The 17664-nt window shown below is 40.2% G+C and overlaps 1 protein-coding gene across 1 annotated transcript; it reads left to right on the forward strand.

Annotated features, from left to right (window-relative positions):
• Positions 1 to 3497: 3497 nt before the first annotated feature.
• On the forward strand, positions 3498 to 3911 carry LOC132816964 (mid1-interacting protein 1-B-like). Its single transcript, XM_060826990.1, has one exon. The coding sequence runs from the start codon at positions 3498 to 3500 to the stop codon at positions 3909 to 3911; it is 414 nt and encodes a 137-aa protein (XP_060682973.1).
• The last annotated feature ends 13753 nt before the right edge of the window (positions 3912 to 17664 follow it).

A 17664-nucleotide genomic window follows, 5' to 3' on the forward strand; every position in this document is an offset into this window, starting at 1 on the left:
TTTGATCAGAGACGTGTGAGTCATTCAAGTTCCTGTCCTCGAAAAGCAGTGAAGTTAGAATCTTTAGATATCTTTAAAACAGAAGTAGATAGATTTTTGATTCCCAAGGGGATGAAAGATTACTGAGGAAATCCAGGAATGTTGTGTTGAGGTTAAAATCAGGTCAGCCAAGACCTTATTGAATGATGGAGCACACTTGAATGGTTAAATACCCTACTCTTATAAATGTTTCATCGACGGGTATTGTGGAAAATAAAAATCTCACAGTGTAAAGGATCACCTATTGACATGGCTGGTTAAGAGGAAACAGAAAGCAGGCACAAATGGTTCATTTTCTGATTGTAATAAGTAGAGTGCCACAGAAATCAGTGCTGAGGCCTTAACTTTTTATAATTTTGAAGGACCTGAAGGTATAGTTGCGAAATTTACTGATATAGGACAGTAAATTGTGAAGACAACATAAGACCGAGTGATATAGAGGAGTTAAGTGAATGGGTAAAGATTTGACAAGTATAGTATAATGTAGGAAAATGTAAAATCATTCATTTTTGGTGGGAAGATTAAAAAGCACATTATTTAAATGATGAGAAATTGCAGAACTCAGAGATGCGGAAGGATCTGGGTGTCCAAGGACATGAATTGCAAGTTTATGTTGGTATGCAACAAGTAGTTAGGAAAGTGAATACAATTTTATTATGTATTGCAAGGGGAACTGAATGAAATAACATGAAAATTATGTTCCATATATTTAGAGCATTAGTGAGACCAAATCTGGGATACAACGTAGAGTATCAGTTTTTTCATTTAGGGAATGATGGAAACATGCTGAATATGAAGATTCTATGAGTAATACCAGGAATAGCAAGTTGGCTTAGGTGAAAGATTAAACAGGTAGGTTTGGACCTTTTCGGGTTTAGAAGATTAAGAAACATAGTCTTTAAATCTCTTTAAGGCAAAGATAGATAGATTTTTGATAGGCAGAAGAGCAAAAGATTTTTATGAGTAGACAGGAATGTAGTGAAACCAGATCAGATATGATCTTATTGATTGGTGGATCTAGCTCAAAGGGCCAAGTGGCCTCCTCCTGCTACTAATTGATATTTTTGTACATAAAGATGTTATGAATGACCCCGAGTGTGCTAATAGTTAGTCTAACAATTAAGTAAAGAAAATCCAACAAGACTGTAACAACTCTAAGTTGGACCATTGTATTGAAGGCTACAGGGAGGTAAAAACAAAGAATGCTGCTAGCGGTGCCTTAATTTACCATGTACAGATAAAATAAAGCTTGAACTAAAATCGAGTTGGATATATGACAACTAATCTGCAAGTCAGATGTTTCTTGTAAACTATTTTAAAAGTATGAGAGATATTGGAAGCCTCAAAAGACATTTCTTTTGGGATTAGTGAGAAAACGTGTAACTTAGATGTGACACATTTGCTGCAGAGAATGTGGGAAAGTGCTTGTTCAGAAGAATTGGGGACATCTATTCTTAGTGTCAATGGATCAGTGTAAATAAGCTGATAGCATTTGTTCATTTGTGGCAGTACTTCCTTCTCATGCTGGAGGCTTGTGGCATGCATATTTCACTGTATGGTGTCAGATAACTAAATTTATGTTTATATTGAAGACACTTCACAAAACTCATACTCAATAAGAAAAGAACTTATAATTTAATAAGCTGAATGGAATATGCATGTGATAGAACAGTTCTGATACATTTTCATGTATACCACACTGAGCAGATTCGAATTTATGAAGCTCATCTTGACTGCTCTGGGCAGTGAATGTGTCATTCCCCTTACAGGCTAGGAAAACACGAAGGCTGAAATTTGGAAGATGTTCGTGTGTGAGTGAGAGAGAAAACATTCTTCTGTAAATTACATTCACTGACTGAAAGGTTAAAGGGACAGAGAGAGAGAGAGAGAGAGAGAGGACAGAAGCTGGTGGAAAGATGAATCCTTTATGGTTTGATTTGAGTGAACACTGGCTTGTCATGGATTGAATATTTGTGTATTGTTCTCTGGAGCTGAGATTCAGGAATGTTATAAATTTAAGTTGCATTCTGGGAATCTAAGATGATTTTAAAAGAAAAAGCCATTTTGTAGGAGAATGATACTGGACATGTTAGCTGAGTGAGGTTACCTCATGATCTCACCACATAGTTTAGACTAGTCCCTCATTATGATGTACTGTGAAAAGGGAAGGTTAGTTAACCAAAGCAACCAGCCATTTGGGACCTGGCTGGATCAAGGTTTCTCACTTTGATGTGCATGTAGCTTAAATAGTCAAGCGTACACCGACCTTTGAATGAGTTCCTCTTCCTCTGCAAACTTCAGCCATTTTAGTGCTGCTTATCTGATTAAGGACATGTGGCATTTTTGTAATTGTAAGACCAATTTCTGTATAAAAACAGCTTGTTTGCAGCAATAAGGTCTTAGGGGTAAGAGCTGGTGCCGCTACTCTGCTAAAGGTTTTTAGAACCTTAGCTCAAGCCTGGCTTGTAGGTAGCTGTGTTATTTTGTAACATTGATGGCAGTGGTAAATAAAGGTAATAAGTTAAACAAAACTGTAAGAATTTGATATTCCAGACTACCACAGAGTACGATCTCCAGGACGAACCAAGAGAGGCTACAGGTCGAGTCCATCAGGGATTCCCTGAGCTGTCTCGAATAGGTATTTTAACATTAGAACAGGTGTAACCTTGGCAATGCTTTTCTATAATCTCTACCATCGGGGAGAAGGTACAGAAGCCTGAACACACGCACTAGCAGGTTTCATAACACTTTCTATCCTACTGTCATTAGAATACTGAATGGACTCACAAATTCTTAATAGTCGCCGGTACCTATGTTTTTGCTTTTGCCGCTGCTTACCTGTTATTTACTTATCTATGCTACTTAACTATGTGATCTGCCTGTATTGCTCACAAGACAAAGGTTTTCACTGTGCCTCGCTACACGTGACAATAAATTCAATTCAATTCAATTCAATTCTCTAATTCCCATCTCCATAAATGATTTTTGAGACTAAAAACAACCAGATAAAGTGATTTTTAAAAAATAAGCCAGATTTGCTCAAGATATCCCTGACCTACAGAATGCAGTTAAATATTTAACGTTTGTAGGTTTGCTGGCGGCCTATCACACGTACCAATGAATCACACCACTTCCATGTTATTGTGAAATTCACTGTTCCAGATTCAGCGGTCAATGTAATATCTAAGCAAATAATTTATTGAAGTCAATGGCAGTTTTAGTTGATACAGTGGATGGTTGCATGCCTAAAATAACACAAGTTAAACATGGACCTATCAGATACTAATCTGTTATGTTTGCATGAACCTTTTGAAAGTGACCTGATATTCAGGTTGAACTGAAATAGCATTGTACCACTTCTGATTAGTACATAAATCCCGGAGGTGTACTCTTTCCTCCTCTTGACTCCAGAACTGCTGCACGTCTCCAGCTGTACAGCTGCCTCAACACCAGACAATATGCAGTCCTTCATTGCTCAACAGCAAACGAGCTTCCTTGTTGCAACTATGAGCAAGTATTCATCCGCAGTGAGGAATATGGAGCAGACAATCATGCTTCCCAGCCTCCTTCAAGACATCGCTTTGGAGGATCAAGATGAAGGAAAAGATGCCTCAGTCAGTTCGCAGAACTTGTATGAATGCTATATTCAGCTGAAATCCATCAAAAACATTGTGGAGAGCGGTCGGCTGCCCCCTGAAGATTTGAAACAAAAAATCAATTATGCCTATAACTTGGAAGATGAAGACGAGGCAAATTTAGAGACACTTTTCTATGTCCATGTGAAGGGGCTCTGCACTGTGTTGAATTCACTGACCAAAAAAGCTAACATGCTGACCAGCAGATATGAGGATGTGATAGGACTGTCTTTGTAGTTTTGATGCAAAGAAGAGAAAAGTAACTGCTCATCTGAGAATGAGCAACCTGAAATGAAAGAGTGTGCAGAAAACAAGGTAACATTTCTGCTTGGCCATTAACAAAGACCAAAAAAAACACCTTACAAGTATCCAATTGCAGAGTGTGCTGGGAATGATCCAGAATGCACCATTGGGTTTGTATTTGCAGAAGTACCAACAAATGTTTTGAGAGGACACTTGAACTGTACTTATTTTGCTAGCCAAAAGACAGGAAGATTAAAAGTGTGCAGTACTTATGAATTTTAAAATCAGCTGATGAAACCTTTCTTCTGTAAGAAACACTGTGATGAAAATGGCTGATTCAACTGTTACAACATGCATTGTTTTCCTAATGGTACGTGATTTGTATCAATGTGACCAAAACCATTGTTCCCATACATGGCCCAATATAATTGTACTGAGTATTTAAAATATGTTTTTTTCTTCACTTATATGCCTTTCTATTCAATATTGTTACAGTGTTAGGTTTTTGGATTGCTTTTGCCACTGAAAGAAATGGGGAAGAAGAACTCTCATTATTCTGGATTCAGCGAAATGGGTCTTCTTGAAGTACCAATCATGATTCAGTGGGGACCCTTTCCAAGTCAATGGGCTGTGGATTCAGGTCTCGTTTTGGTCTGACTCCCCAAGGTAGTGTTTGCATCATTTTTTCGCTGACACGTTAAATGCCCATGACACCATAAGATGTATAATTAGAAATAAGCCCATTCAACCCATCAAGTCCCTTCTGCTATTTAATGACGTCTTGACTGACCTGGATCATCCTCAAAACCACTCTCTTGCTTATCCCCATAATCCTTGATTCCCTAGCTAATTAAAAATCTACCTCAGCCTTGAATATATTTAGCAACTCAGCATCAACAGTTCTCTGTGGTAAAGAATTCCAGTGTTTCACTACCCTCTGAGAGAAGTACTTCTTCCTCATCTCTGTCTTTAATATGTGATCCTTTACTCTGAGATTATACCCTCTGGTCCTAGACTTTCCCTCAAGTGAAAATAACCTCTCTGCATCTACCCTGTCAAGGTCCCTTAAGAATTTTTTATGTTTTGAAAAAGTCTCCTCTCATTCTTCTAAATGTCAATGAGTACAAGCCCAACCTACTAAACTTCTCCTTATAAGAAAATCCGTCCATACCCAGGATTTGTGGGCCTTCTCTGAATTCCGTCCAAGGCAAGGATATCTTTCCTTAGGTAAAGGGACAAAAGCTATTCACATTATTCCAGGCGGATTTCCCTAATACCATGTATAGTTTTAGCAAGACCTGCCTATTTTAATATTCAATTCCATTTGAAACACAAGCCTACAGTCTATTCACATTTCCTGTTACCTGCTTATATGCTAGCTTTTTGTGATTTATGCACAAGGACCCTCAAATCCTTCTGTCCTACAGCTTCCTGCAGTTTTTTTTTCCCATTTAAATAATACTCGCATCTTCCATTCTTCCTGTCAAAGTGCATAACCTCATATTTTCCCACATTATATTCCATCTGCCAAGTTTTGTCCATTCATTTAACCAATCTATATCCCTCTGGAGATTCATTGTATGGTCCTCAATTCCTCACTACTTGCTTCTGTGTTTACATTTATACCATGTAAAAGTAAAAGATCCTATGATACTATTTCAATGAAGTGCTATTATAGGAATTTGCCCCAGTGTCCTGGTCAATTTATGTCCCTCAGCCAACTGTAGAGAAATAGATTTTGGACATTATGAGCTTGTGAGAACTGTTATATAAATGCAAGCCATCCCTCCTTCAGTCTTCATGATTTTAGTGTTTCTGAATTAAATAATGATGGAAGCATTTTAGTCCTTTCAACTGAATTACTATGCGACCACAAGTTTTACTTGGTGACTTGGATCATTCCTATTGTTCTGTCTGTTTCATTCGACTGTGCAATAAAGCAGTTTATGATGTGAACCAAATTTTTTGTCTAATATTAATTCAGTTTTTCTGAAGAAATAAATGCCCAAAGTACATGGATATAAAAAATGACAATAAAAGTAGATATAAGTTTTGCTGTTGCACATGAAATCACAGAACCGTGTGCAATGTCAGACAGAAAGGAAGGGATGCCTCTGAATGTTTCAAAGCCTGAACTTGTAATGACTGGATCTTTGCAAAGGTAGGCTAAGCTGAGCAAAACAAACAGTAAAATTAACAAATCAACCCACCGATAGTTGAATACTATAATTATTGTTGAAAGTAGAAGATGAATATAACAGTAAAGAGAGGAATACTGAGAAATCATACAGAGGTGGCACATTCAGCAGAAACTGAAGAAGCTCATAGGAATGGCAAGGGGGAGGAAACTTCAACCCTCGCGACCTCAAAGGCTTTACAGGCAATAGAGTAAAAACAGGAAATTCTGACTATGTTCAACAAGACAGACAATGGAGACTGGACTGGAATACCTTTGAAGTGTTGTGATATAGGAAACACAACAGGCAAATTATGCACAGAAGGGTTCATTAGTATTACTGGCATCATCATCACTAGCAAAAACTGTTGCTAGGTAAGTTTTCCCCTTTTTATAGAATCCAACACAATATCATAATCTCATCGGAAAATATCATTCCAATACTTGTCGGTGAGGTCAATTAGCCAAATAGCACACAGATACTCTATTATATCTTCATGAAAAGATCGAAATAACATCCCTCTGGTCGATGTATATGAAGGGGTAGCATGATAAATGGTGCAGTTAAATTTGGATACAACAACACAAAATAATCAGAAACTGACTACCTTATAAATTATGTATAAAGTTAAAAATCACACAACACCAGGTTATAGTCCAACAGGTTTATTTGGAAGCACTAGCTGTCAGAGCACTCCTCCTTCTTCAGGTGGTTGTGGAGTATCTCGTAAGATACCTTATAAGTTCGTAAGATACTCCACAACCACTTGAAGAAGGAGCAGCACTCCAAAGCTAATGCTTCCAAATAAACCTGTTGGACTATAACCTGGTGTTGTGTGATTTTTTTTAACTTTGTACACCCCAGTCCAACACCAGCACATCCAAATTAAAAAGTTATAAACTATTAGGTGCAACTAAACGTGAGCATGTCAAATAGTCATAATTAATTTTTTGGATCAAATATGTTGAAGAATTAAAGGAGCTAAAGATAATTGCTTAATCACAGGGGCTCTTAAAGACAGAAATCCATACAGCATGGAAGCAAGCCACTCAGCCCATCAAGTGGTACATATATGGAATGAGTAGCCAGCAGAAGTGGTTGAGGTGAGTACATTAACAATACTTAAAAGGCATTTGGACAAATACATAGGATAGGAAAGGTTTAGAAGGATAGGGGCCAAGTACAGGGAAATGGTATTAGCATGGATGGACATTTTGGTCGGCATGAACCAGTTTGGGCCAAAAGGTTTGTCTCCCTGCTGTAGGACTGTATGACTGTACGCCCAGACCTACCCTCTGAAGAGCTTCCCACCCAGAACATCCCCCCAAACCCTATAACCCTGCACTTCCCGTGGTTAACCCACTTAGTTTGCACACTGGCAACTTAGCATGGCCAATTCACATAACCTGCAAATCTTTGGACAGTGGGAGGAAACTGGAGCACCCAAAGGAAATCCATGCAGGCAGGGGGAGAATATGCAAACTCCACACAAACGGTCACCTGAGGGTGGAATCAAAGCTAGATTCCTGGTGCTGTGAGGCAACAATGCAAACCACTGAGCCACTGTGCCACCCTAAATATCCTAAAGGGTAGACTTGTATCACACTGTAAAAGTAAAAGGTCCTTGCATTGATAGAGGCTTTCAGAACCTCAACACATCACAAAGCATTTCACAACAATGAAGTACTTTGAAATGTAGTCAGCATTGTGATATAGGAAACATCGTATTTAATTTGCACATTGTAGGCCTCCAAAGAAAACAATAAGATGATGACCAAATAATACTTTAGTGATTTTGAATGGTGATGTTGTTTGGAATGTGGTGATAGATATTAAAAACTTCTTTGACCTAATCAGTGCTGAGATAGATGTTTGCATTTAAATTCCTGTTTGAGCAGAATGTTTTTGTAAGCTTTTGCAAATCCATGTGAATATTAACCTTTTGTGACTGCTGTAAGCTATTTGTTTCAAGCCTATGGTACCAAAACCTAAATCACTAATGCAAGCATCATACAATCCTTGGAGGTTCAGAACTGGAAAAGCTTCCCGAGATTGTAGCCAGCAGGTTGCCTTTGCAGTTAGAGATGTGCAGCCACTCTCTCCAAATTGGGGAAACAGATTTTTATGAAACAAAATAATGGAGAACCCTACAAACATTGCTAAAAACCATCTGGAAGACATTGGAGAACAGTCTATTGCACTTGGGTGACCAGAAATGGAAAATCATCAATTGAAAACCTGAAAAGAATAAGGAGGATTTAGAGATACTATTCTGCAGGTAACAGGGGAATGTATACACAGTGATAAATGGACTCAAAATGGGGTGAACACTTTAACCAAAAACAAGCTGATTGGGGCCTCATACGAACTTCAGAGCAAATTTTGAACCACGTTTTGAATTTACTGCTGGTCTTGTAAAAACTGAGGTGTACTTGCCAAGCAACAATACAATCTGCTTTGAAACAATGAAAATCTGAAGTCTGAATTCTACATTAGCTAGCTCACTGCATATCTGAAATAAAAACAGAAAATGATTGAAAAAGCCTGACAAGGCTACCTGCACTCTCCACTGAACCAGGACTGATGCCCTGGTTTGATTGTAATGGTAGAGAGAGGGAATTACCAGGCAATGAAGTTGTAGATTGCACTGGAGTACGATTCTGTAGCTGATAAAACCTAGTATTTTGTGGATGACCAATTTTGAGTTTGAATTTTATCACATTTAGCACGGTGAGGATGACATGTAATTCAGTATCGAGAGTGTGGTGCTGGAAAAGCACAGCAGGTCAGGCAGCTTCCGAGGAGCAGGAGAATTGATGTTTCAGGCAAAAGGCATTCATTAGAAATAGCCCTACCTGATGAAGGACTTTTGCTCAAAACATTGATTCTCCTGCTCCTTGGATGCTGTCTGATCTGCTGTGCTTTTCCAACACAACACTCTCGACTCTGACCTCTAGCATCTGCAGTCCTCACTTTCTCCTATCTAACATGTAACTCAAACAAGGGTAACTGCGATGTGGAAACTGTGCAGTTATCATTTTTGCCACTACTGATATTGATGAGTACATTGCATTGGGACTAGATAGAGTATCAGGCTGTGCACTCAGAGCATGTGCAGATCAACTGGCAGAGGTCTTCTTGGACATCTTTAACCTCCCCCTGTAGCAGGCCACTGTCCCTGCCTGTTTCATCATCCCTGTGCCTAAGAAGGGTCATGCAGCATGTCTCAATGACTATCGCCCAGTGGCCCTAATTTCAGTGGTCATGAAGTGCTTTAAAAGGCTGGTCATGGCTTTAATCAACTCCAGGCTCCCCACTACTCTTGACCCACTCCAATTTGCCTATCGGACCAACAGATTCACATCGGATGCCATATCATTTGTCCTTCACTCCTCCCTAGAACATGTTGACACCAAGAACAGCTACATAAGAATCCTACTCATTGACTACAGTTCAGCCTTCAACACTATTATCTCCTCGAGACTGATTACTAAACTTAGTAATCTCGGACTAAGCCCGACTCTCTGCAACTAGATCCTCAGTTTCCTGACCCACAGGCCACAATCAGTGAAGATTGAATCACTAACACTCAACACTGGAGCCCCCCCAGGGGTGTGTACTTAGTCCTGTACTGTACTCGCTGTATACCCATGTCAGCGTCACCAAATATCAGACTAATGCCATTTTACCATTTACAAGTTTGCTAATGACACCACCATAGTTGGTCAAATCTCAGATGGCAATGAAACAGACTACAGATGGAAGGTGGAAGACCTAGAAAAATGGTGCACTGAGAACAACCTAGCTCTCAATGCCGGCAAAACCAAGGAACTCATATTGACTTTCGGTGGGATGTTATTCATGCCCCCCTACACATTTACGGCACAGAGGTGGAATGAGTGGAGAGTGTCAATCTCCTGGGAGTGGTCATCCGCAACAAGCTTTCTTGGACTCTTCATGTGGGCGCACTGGTTAGAAAGGCCCAACGTCTCTTCTTCCTCAGGCAACTGAGAAGATTTGGCATGACAGTGAATACCCTTGCCAAATTTTATAGGTGTGCCATCGAGAGCATGCAGTCTGGATGTAACATCACCTGGATGGCAACTGTACCATTCAAGATTGGAAATGGTTAGAGAGTGATGAACTCAGCCTGGATAATCACAAAGGCCATGTATATAGAATCCATCTACCAGGCCCAGTGTCAAGGAAAGGCCGCCTGCATTCGGGACCTCTACCATCGAGGAGAAGGTACAGAAGCCTGAACACATGCATCACCCGGTTTCGAGACAGTTTCTACCCTACTGTTGTTAGAATACTGAATGGACTCACAAACTCTTAACATTTGCCTGTATCTGTGTTTTGGTTTTTGCTGCTGTTTACCCATTATTAACTTGTCTATGCTATTTAACCATTTGATCTGCCTGTTTTGCTCACAAGACAAAGCTTTCCACTGTACCTCGGTACATGTGACAATAAATTAAATTAATTTCAATGTCAATGAAAAAATTCAGCACTGAAGGGGGCCAATTTTTCTGGAATGGAGTGCTGAGAATAGTGTAGAGCTCATACTTAAAGACTTCAATGGCATACACTGTATTTCTGCATTGCTGAGAAATGTAGACATTTTTGAATCAACCTGTTCAGAAATGCAATTACACTCTTCTGGAGCAGATGGGACTTGAACTCCATCCTCCTCGTTCAAAGGTAAAGATACTACCAATGCACCATAAGAGACTTCCTATTGCAACAACATATGCAGACAGTCTCTCATCCAAGTCCTAATTTGGCCTGAGTCGGATTATCTTCTGATATCAATTAAGAATCGGAGGTTTCAGATTAATGTGGCCATAGGCAGCAGAAATATGAAGGAGTATCATAAGTGTATTACAATTAAGTTCCTTTTTACTGTACTTTGGATACAGATGTCAGCACTAAATTCCTATTACATAGAAAATAGAACTGCATATCTTCCAGTGTACACATTTTTAGTGGGTGGCATGGGGGTTAGCACTGCTGCCTCACAGCGCCAGAGACCCATGTTCAATTCCCGTCTCAGGCGACTGTGTGGAGTTTGCACATTCTCCCCGTGTCTGCGTGGGTTTCCTCCGGGTGCTCTGGTTTCCTCCCACAGTCCAAAAATATGCAGGTTAGGTGAATTGACCATGCTAAATTGCCCGTAGTGTTAGGTGAAGGGATGGGTGGGTTGCGCTTCGGTAGGTCGGTGTGGTCTTGTTGGGCCAAAGGGCCTGTTTCCACACCGTAAGTAAACTAATCTTTACTGCGTCTATTTTAGTTTGAAACTTGGGTAAAACACACAGGAATAAAGTTCGTGAGTCTCAGCACTTTCCAGCATTCAGAATTCCTTACTTTTGCCTGATTTTTAAAATGTCCTTTTCTACGATTCTATAGAGGTCAGTTTGTTTGCATTTTTAAAATTACACATTCTATATGACTAACGACTGAAATTGAGAATGTTATCTTCTGGTCTATAGGACTTCTCCTACTGAATTCCTCTGTAAAGTTGCCTTGAGAGAAAGATCATCCTCAAAACTGCTTCTACAATTTACACTAACAAAAGTTTGAATGAGTTGATTTGGTATTGCATGCAAAAAGCAGTCATAGTCATACAGTATGGAAACTGACCCTTCAACAGACCATTCCGACCATAAAACCAAACTAAACTAGTCCAATCTGCTTCCCTATATTTAGTCATACCAGTATTGCTCATATCATTGATACCAGTATCGACATCCCTGCAATCCCTGAATTTTCACACCAGATTTCCACAGTCATGATCTGATTGACAGCCTAAGCATATTCAAACATAAGAGACCACTTAACTTTTATTTATCTATTGAGAAATTGTCCTTCATTATCTGTTTGGCAGGTTGCCTTCTTAAAGACATCAATATATTTTGAAACATTTGTTGAATGTAAAGTTCAGTTACTTTTCATATATTCAGAAAAGATGTCATGGTAAGTTGGGTCTGTAATTAAATTGAGGAAGAATGCTCCTATTTCTAAATGTCTACTTGCCTTTCATTTGAAAGATCTGGAAAGCTAAAATAATTGAAAGGATTAAATTATTTGCTTAATCTTTTGTGAAATAATTCAAAGCTGCTGATATCTGAGGTGACTTCAACAATGGCAGGTAGATAGAATAGTGAAGGCGGCGTTTGGTATGCTTTCCTTTATTGGTCAGAGTATTGAGTACAGGAGTTGGGAGGACATATTGCGGCTGTACAGTACATTAGTTCGGCCACTGTTGGAATATTTCATGCAATTCTGGTCTCCTTCCTATTGGAAAGATGCTGTGAAACTTGAAAGGGTTCAGAAAAGATTTCCAAGGATGTTGTCAGGGCTGGAGGATTTGAGCTATAGGTAGAGGTTGAATTAGTTAGGGCTGTTTTCCCTGGAGTGTTGGAGACTGAGGGGTGACCTTATAGAGGTTTATAAAATCATGAGAGGCATGGATAGGATAAATGGACAAAGTATTTTCCCTGGGGTGGGGGCATCCAGATCTAGTGGACATGGGTTAGGGTGAGAGGGGAAAGATATAAAAGAGACCTGAGGGGCAACTTTTTCACAGAGGATGGTACGCATATGGAATGAGCTGCCAGAGGAAATGGTGGAGGCTGGTACAATTGCAACATTTAAAAGGCATCTGCTTGGCTATATGAATAGGAAGGGTTTGGAGGGATATGGGCTGGGTGCTGGCAGGTGGGACTGGATTAGATTGGGATATCTGGTTGGCATGGACAAGTTGGATGAAAGGGTCTGTTTCCGTGCTGTACATCTCTGACTCTATGAATGGCTGTTAATGTTCAAATCTGTGAATAACAGCATCTGTAAAACAATTTGATAGTTTAGCTTTTTAAGAAAGTGTTTGGCATCACTGATTTTAATTAAACTTTAGGGTTGTATATTGGTTAGGATATGGGGTAGAAATCCTAGATAGCTACTGTAGGTTCAAACCCTAACATAACTGGTTATGAAATTTAATAACTTTTCTCAGTCATCAAATATGGCTGCCCTTGGCTAGGCCAATATGACCCCCCTATTTCTAGCTGCCCTGAGGAAGGTGGTATGAGATGCCAACTTAAACTGCCATAGTCTGTGTAGTGTAGGTAAATCCACAGTCCTATTAGTGAAGGAGTTCCAAATTTTGTCAGAAGGAACAGTGATATATTTCCAAGTCAGGATGTGTGTGACCTGGAGAACTTGATTTGCACTTGCTACACTTGTCCCTCCAGCTGGTAAAGCTTCAAAGGTGCTATCTAAGGAACCATGGTGAATTGTTGCAATGCATTTTCTAAATGGTAACATTGCAGGTCAGTATAATTGGATTCCAATCAAACAGGCTACTTTGTCATTGAGTTATACAGCATGGAAACAGACCCATGAGGCCAACACATCCATGCCAACCAGACATCCTAAGCTGATCTAGTCCCATTTGCCAGCATTTGGCCCACAGCCCTTTAAATCCTTCCTATTCATATACCCACCCAAATGTTGTGATTGTACCAGCCTCCACCACTTCTTCTGGCAGCTCATTCCTTACTTGCACCACCAGCGTGAAAAAATTGCCTCTTAGGTCCCTTTTAAATCTTTTCCCTCTCACCCTCAACTTACGTGATCTAGTTTTGGACTAAAGAGATGAATTGAGGGTGAAAGTCTGTGGTCTCGTACCTCCATATCCTCAGGGGCCTCTTTGCTCCAACAGTTTCATTTGGAGGCTGTTCAGCGGCTGCCAGAGGTTGCTGCTAGTCTAGGCTTGCAGACACACTTGTCCCTCCTTAATTTCCGTGCACCTCCATTGTGTTGTTGCCACAACAATGTATAACCCCTGCTGTGTCTGGACTTATACTATCTACTTTTGGACTCTCCCACTCCGGGGAAAAGATCTTGGATATTCACCCTATCCATGACCCTCATGATTTTATAAACCTCGATAAGGTCACCCCTCAGCCCCCAATGCTCCAGGGAAAATAGCCTCAGCCTATCCAGCCTCTCCCTATAACTCAAACCCTGGCAACATGGTTGTAAATCTTTTCTGAACTCTTTCAAGTTTCACAACATCCTTCCTGAAGCAGGGAGCTCGGAATTACATGCAGTATTCCAAAAGTGGCCTAAACAACATCCTGGATGGCATTGAGTTTCTTGAGCATTATTGGAGCTGCACTCATCCAGGCAAATAGGGATTATTTCTTCAACTCTTGACTTGCATCTTGTAGATGGTGAACAAGCTATGAGAAGTCAGGAGGTAAGTTGCTCACTGTAGAATTCCCAGCCTCTGACAATTGGTAGTAAAAGAATAATGGAAGATGCTGGAAATATGCATCATACAAATTCAACCATATGTCAGCCATATCTGATCCATTATGTGGCTTGCTCCTAATGCTCTATGACCATTACCCATATGCTGAAAGCAGTGCATTGTGAGGTCTGTCTCTAGCTACAAACTATTCTGCTATTACAGCATTCCGTTAATGATAATTTGCTGTAGCGTGATTGACGAATTCAGGGCATAGTTTCGAAACTGTGAACTTTTAACATCACAAACACTAAGTGCTGTTTCTAAAGCTGGATTTTTCAAAATTTATAATATCTACTGTCCCATTTTTATTAAGTGCTATATAAAGGTTTATGGAAATTTGACACCGAAACGCATGGAAATATTAGACTAGGTTCCTTACACAACCATTGCACTATGTAAAAACTACCCATATTGGTGTAACAAAGTTACTTTTCCAAATTGGCATCCCAGTGTGAATTCATGCAATTGATAAAGTACAACTGGCAATCACAAGCACACTCATTTGCAGATATTTTCATGACAAGGTGATTGTAGGCACATATCCTGTAATTTTGCAACATGGGAGAAAGGCATAACAGATGCTTATTTAGAAATATCAAACCTGGAAATCTATCCACCTGGAGCGCACTATTAATAGAATCATTTGTAGGAGTTGTGATCAGTAGCAAGATAAAATATTAATAGAAGTGAAATTCTGTTTGAGGCTTCCCTTTGGGACACCAATGCAATACATTATGCAAACGTAGTGATAATGGTTGGATGGAAGTGGAATTGGTAAATGATTTCAAAAGAAAACTCAAGTGAAATAAACGTGCAGGGTTCTGGGATTAGTGAGAGTGTGGTGCTGGTTTTATTTTTCGAGAGAACTAACATGGAGTTGATGCGCTGAATAGATTCTCTCTGTTGCTAGGACTCGGATTGTAGGTATCAACATTGTAAATTAGACAACAAGGAAGTGGAGCCGTGTTTTGACTCCCTTCTGTTGCTTGGAAGTAGGAGTTTTAACTTATCTGGTTTTCATTTCCTTTTTGGGAAATAATCATAGCTTTTACTCTGCACCGTCCTATTCAACTGAGCTCAGATTGAAAACCAAGCAATGGGGAATATACCCAAATTCAGCCTACACCATTTGGAAATCAAAAAATAGGAGTTGGCCATTGAGCCCTTTGGAGTTTGCTCACTATATAATATGATCATGGTTGATCATGCAACTCTATAGCCTTATCTCCACATTCTCTCCAGACCCTTGGCCTTATGAATTATATCTATCCCCTTTTTGAAAACATTCAATGTTTTTGTCTCAAATGCTTTCTGTGGCAGAGAATTCCAGACTCACCACTCACTAGTGAGGACCTTGATCCTCATCTCAGTTCTAGGTGGCCTGCCCCATATGCTTAGATCTCGACCACTGGTTCTGGGTTCCCTGGTCATCAGGAACATCCTTCCTGCTTTTGCCCTGTCTAGTCTTGGAATTTTATACAGTTTTCTATGAAGTAATTCCCTCATTCTTCTAAACTCCAGTGAATATAATTTTAAATTGATTTGTGTTAGTTCTGCCTTCCCAGGAATCAGTCTGGTAAACCTTCGTTATACTCCCTCCATAGTCAGAACATCCTGTGCCAGATCAAAACTACACACAATACTCCATGTATGGTCTCACCAAGGTACTGTACAATAGTAGCAAGACCTCCTCATTCCTGTACTTGAATTCTCTTACTATAAAAAGGCCAGTAAACTCTTTTTGCCTTCTTTACCACCTGCAACATGTGCATACTTACCTTCAGCAACTGGTGTACAAGGACACCCAGGTCACATTACACCTCCTCCTTTCCCAATCTATCACTATTCAGAAAATCTGCCTTTTTGTTTTTGCCACCAAAGCGAACAATCTCACATTTAACTACATTATACTGCACCTTCAGTCAACCTGACAATATTTTTCTCCCCCACTTGTGAATGTGGGCATCCATGGCTGGCCAACACTTTTATTGCCTGTCTCCAGTGGCCCTTGAGAAGGTGCTGGTGAGCTGCCTTCTTGAACTGCTGCAGTCCATGTGCTGTAAGTTGATCCACAATGGCCTTAGGAAGGGAATTCAGGGATGAAGAAACCGCGATGTATCTCCAAGTCAGGATAGTGAGTGGCTTGGAGGGGAACTTGCAGTTTGTGGTATTCCCATGTATTTGCTGCCCTTGTCCTTCTAGGTGGTGGTAGCCATGAGTTTGGAAGGTGCTAAGGATCTTTGATGAATTTCTGCAGTGCATCTTGTAGATTAGTACGCACTGCTGCATCACTGCATCCCCAAAATTCACCCTCCTATCCAGCTCTGTGTCATGTACAAAATGTGGAGATATTACATTTAGTTCACAACATATATTTAAATGACAGAATTATGTATAAGTACTGATCCCAATGGTAGCCTATAAGTCACTGGCTGCCACTCTATCCATGTCTGTAAACTAGCCCCAAACCCATGCACTTTAATTTTACATTTTCATTGACCCTTAGTGCTCGGCACGGTGGCACAGTGGTTAGCACTGCTGCCTCACAGCGCCTGAGACCCGGGTTCAATTCCCGACTCCGGCGACTGACTGTGTGGAGTTTGCACGTTCTCCCCGTGTCTGCGTGGGTTTCCTCCGGGTGCTCCGGTTTCCTACCACAGCCCAAAGATGTGCGGGTCAGGTGAATTGGCCATGCTAAATTGCCCGTAGTGTTAGGTAAGGGGTAAATGTAGGGGTATGGGTGGGTTGCGCTTCGGCGGGTCGGTGTGGACTTGTTGGGCCGAAGGGCCTGTTTCCACACTGTAAGTAATCTAATCTAATCTAAACTCAGTGCCATTGAATGACTACAATATTCAGGAATCTTACCTTCTATAAAGTCAGCAGTCAAATGGCCTACTTCTGCTCCTAATCTATAAATTTGTACGTGAATAAAGATATTCGTTATAGCTCAAACATTAAGTAGTTGACAAAGCAGAGAAGCCTTTTTATTAATTTAATTATTCTGGCCTGGAGGACTCTCTATAACTGAAGTTGGCATTGCAGCTAGAGGAACAAAATCTGCAACCCTCAAAATATTTGCTTAAAATTTGATATGATCAGGGGTCAAAGCTGTACATTCCTTTAACTCACTCCTTAAAACAAATCTTCTGATGAAAACTTTTATTCATATACATCAATATGGGGCAGCATGGTGGCTCAGTGGTTAGCACTGCTGCCTCACAGTACCAGGGCCCCAGGTTCAGTTCCAGACTTG

This window comes from Hemiscyllium ocellatum, chromosome 6 (genome assembly GCF_020745735.1).
Source record: "Hemiscyllium ocellatum isolate sHemOce1 chromosome 6, sHemOce1.pat.X.cur, whole genome shotgun sequence".
NCBI classification, from domain to species: domain Eukaryota; kingdom Metazoa; phylum Chordata; class Chondrichthyes; order Orectolobiformes; family Hemiscylliidae; genus Hemiscyllium; species Hemiscyllium ocellatum.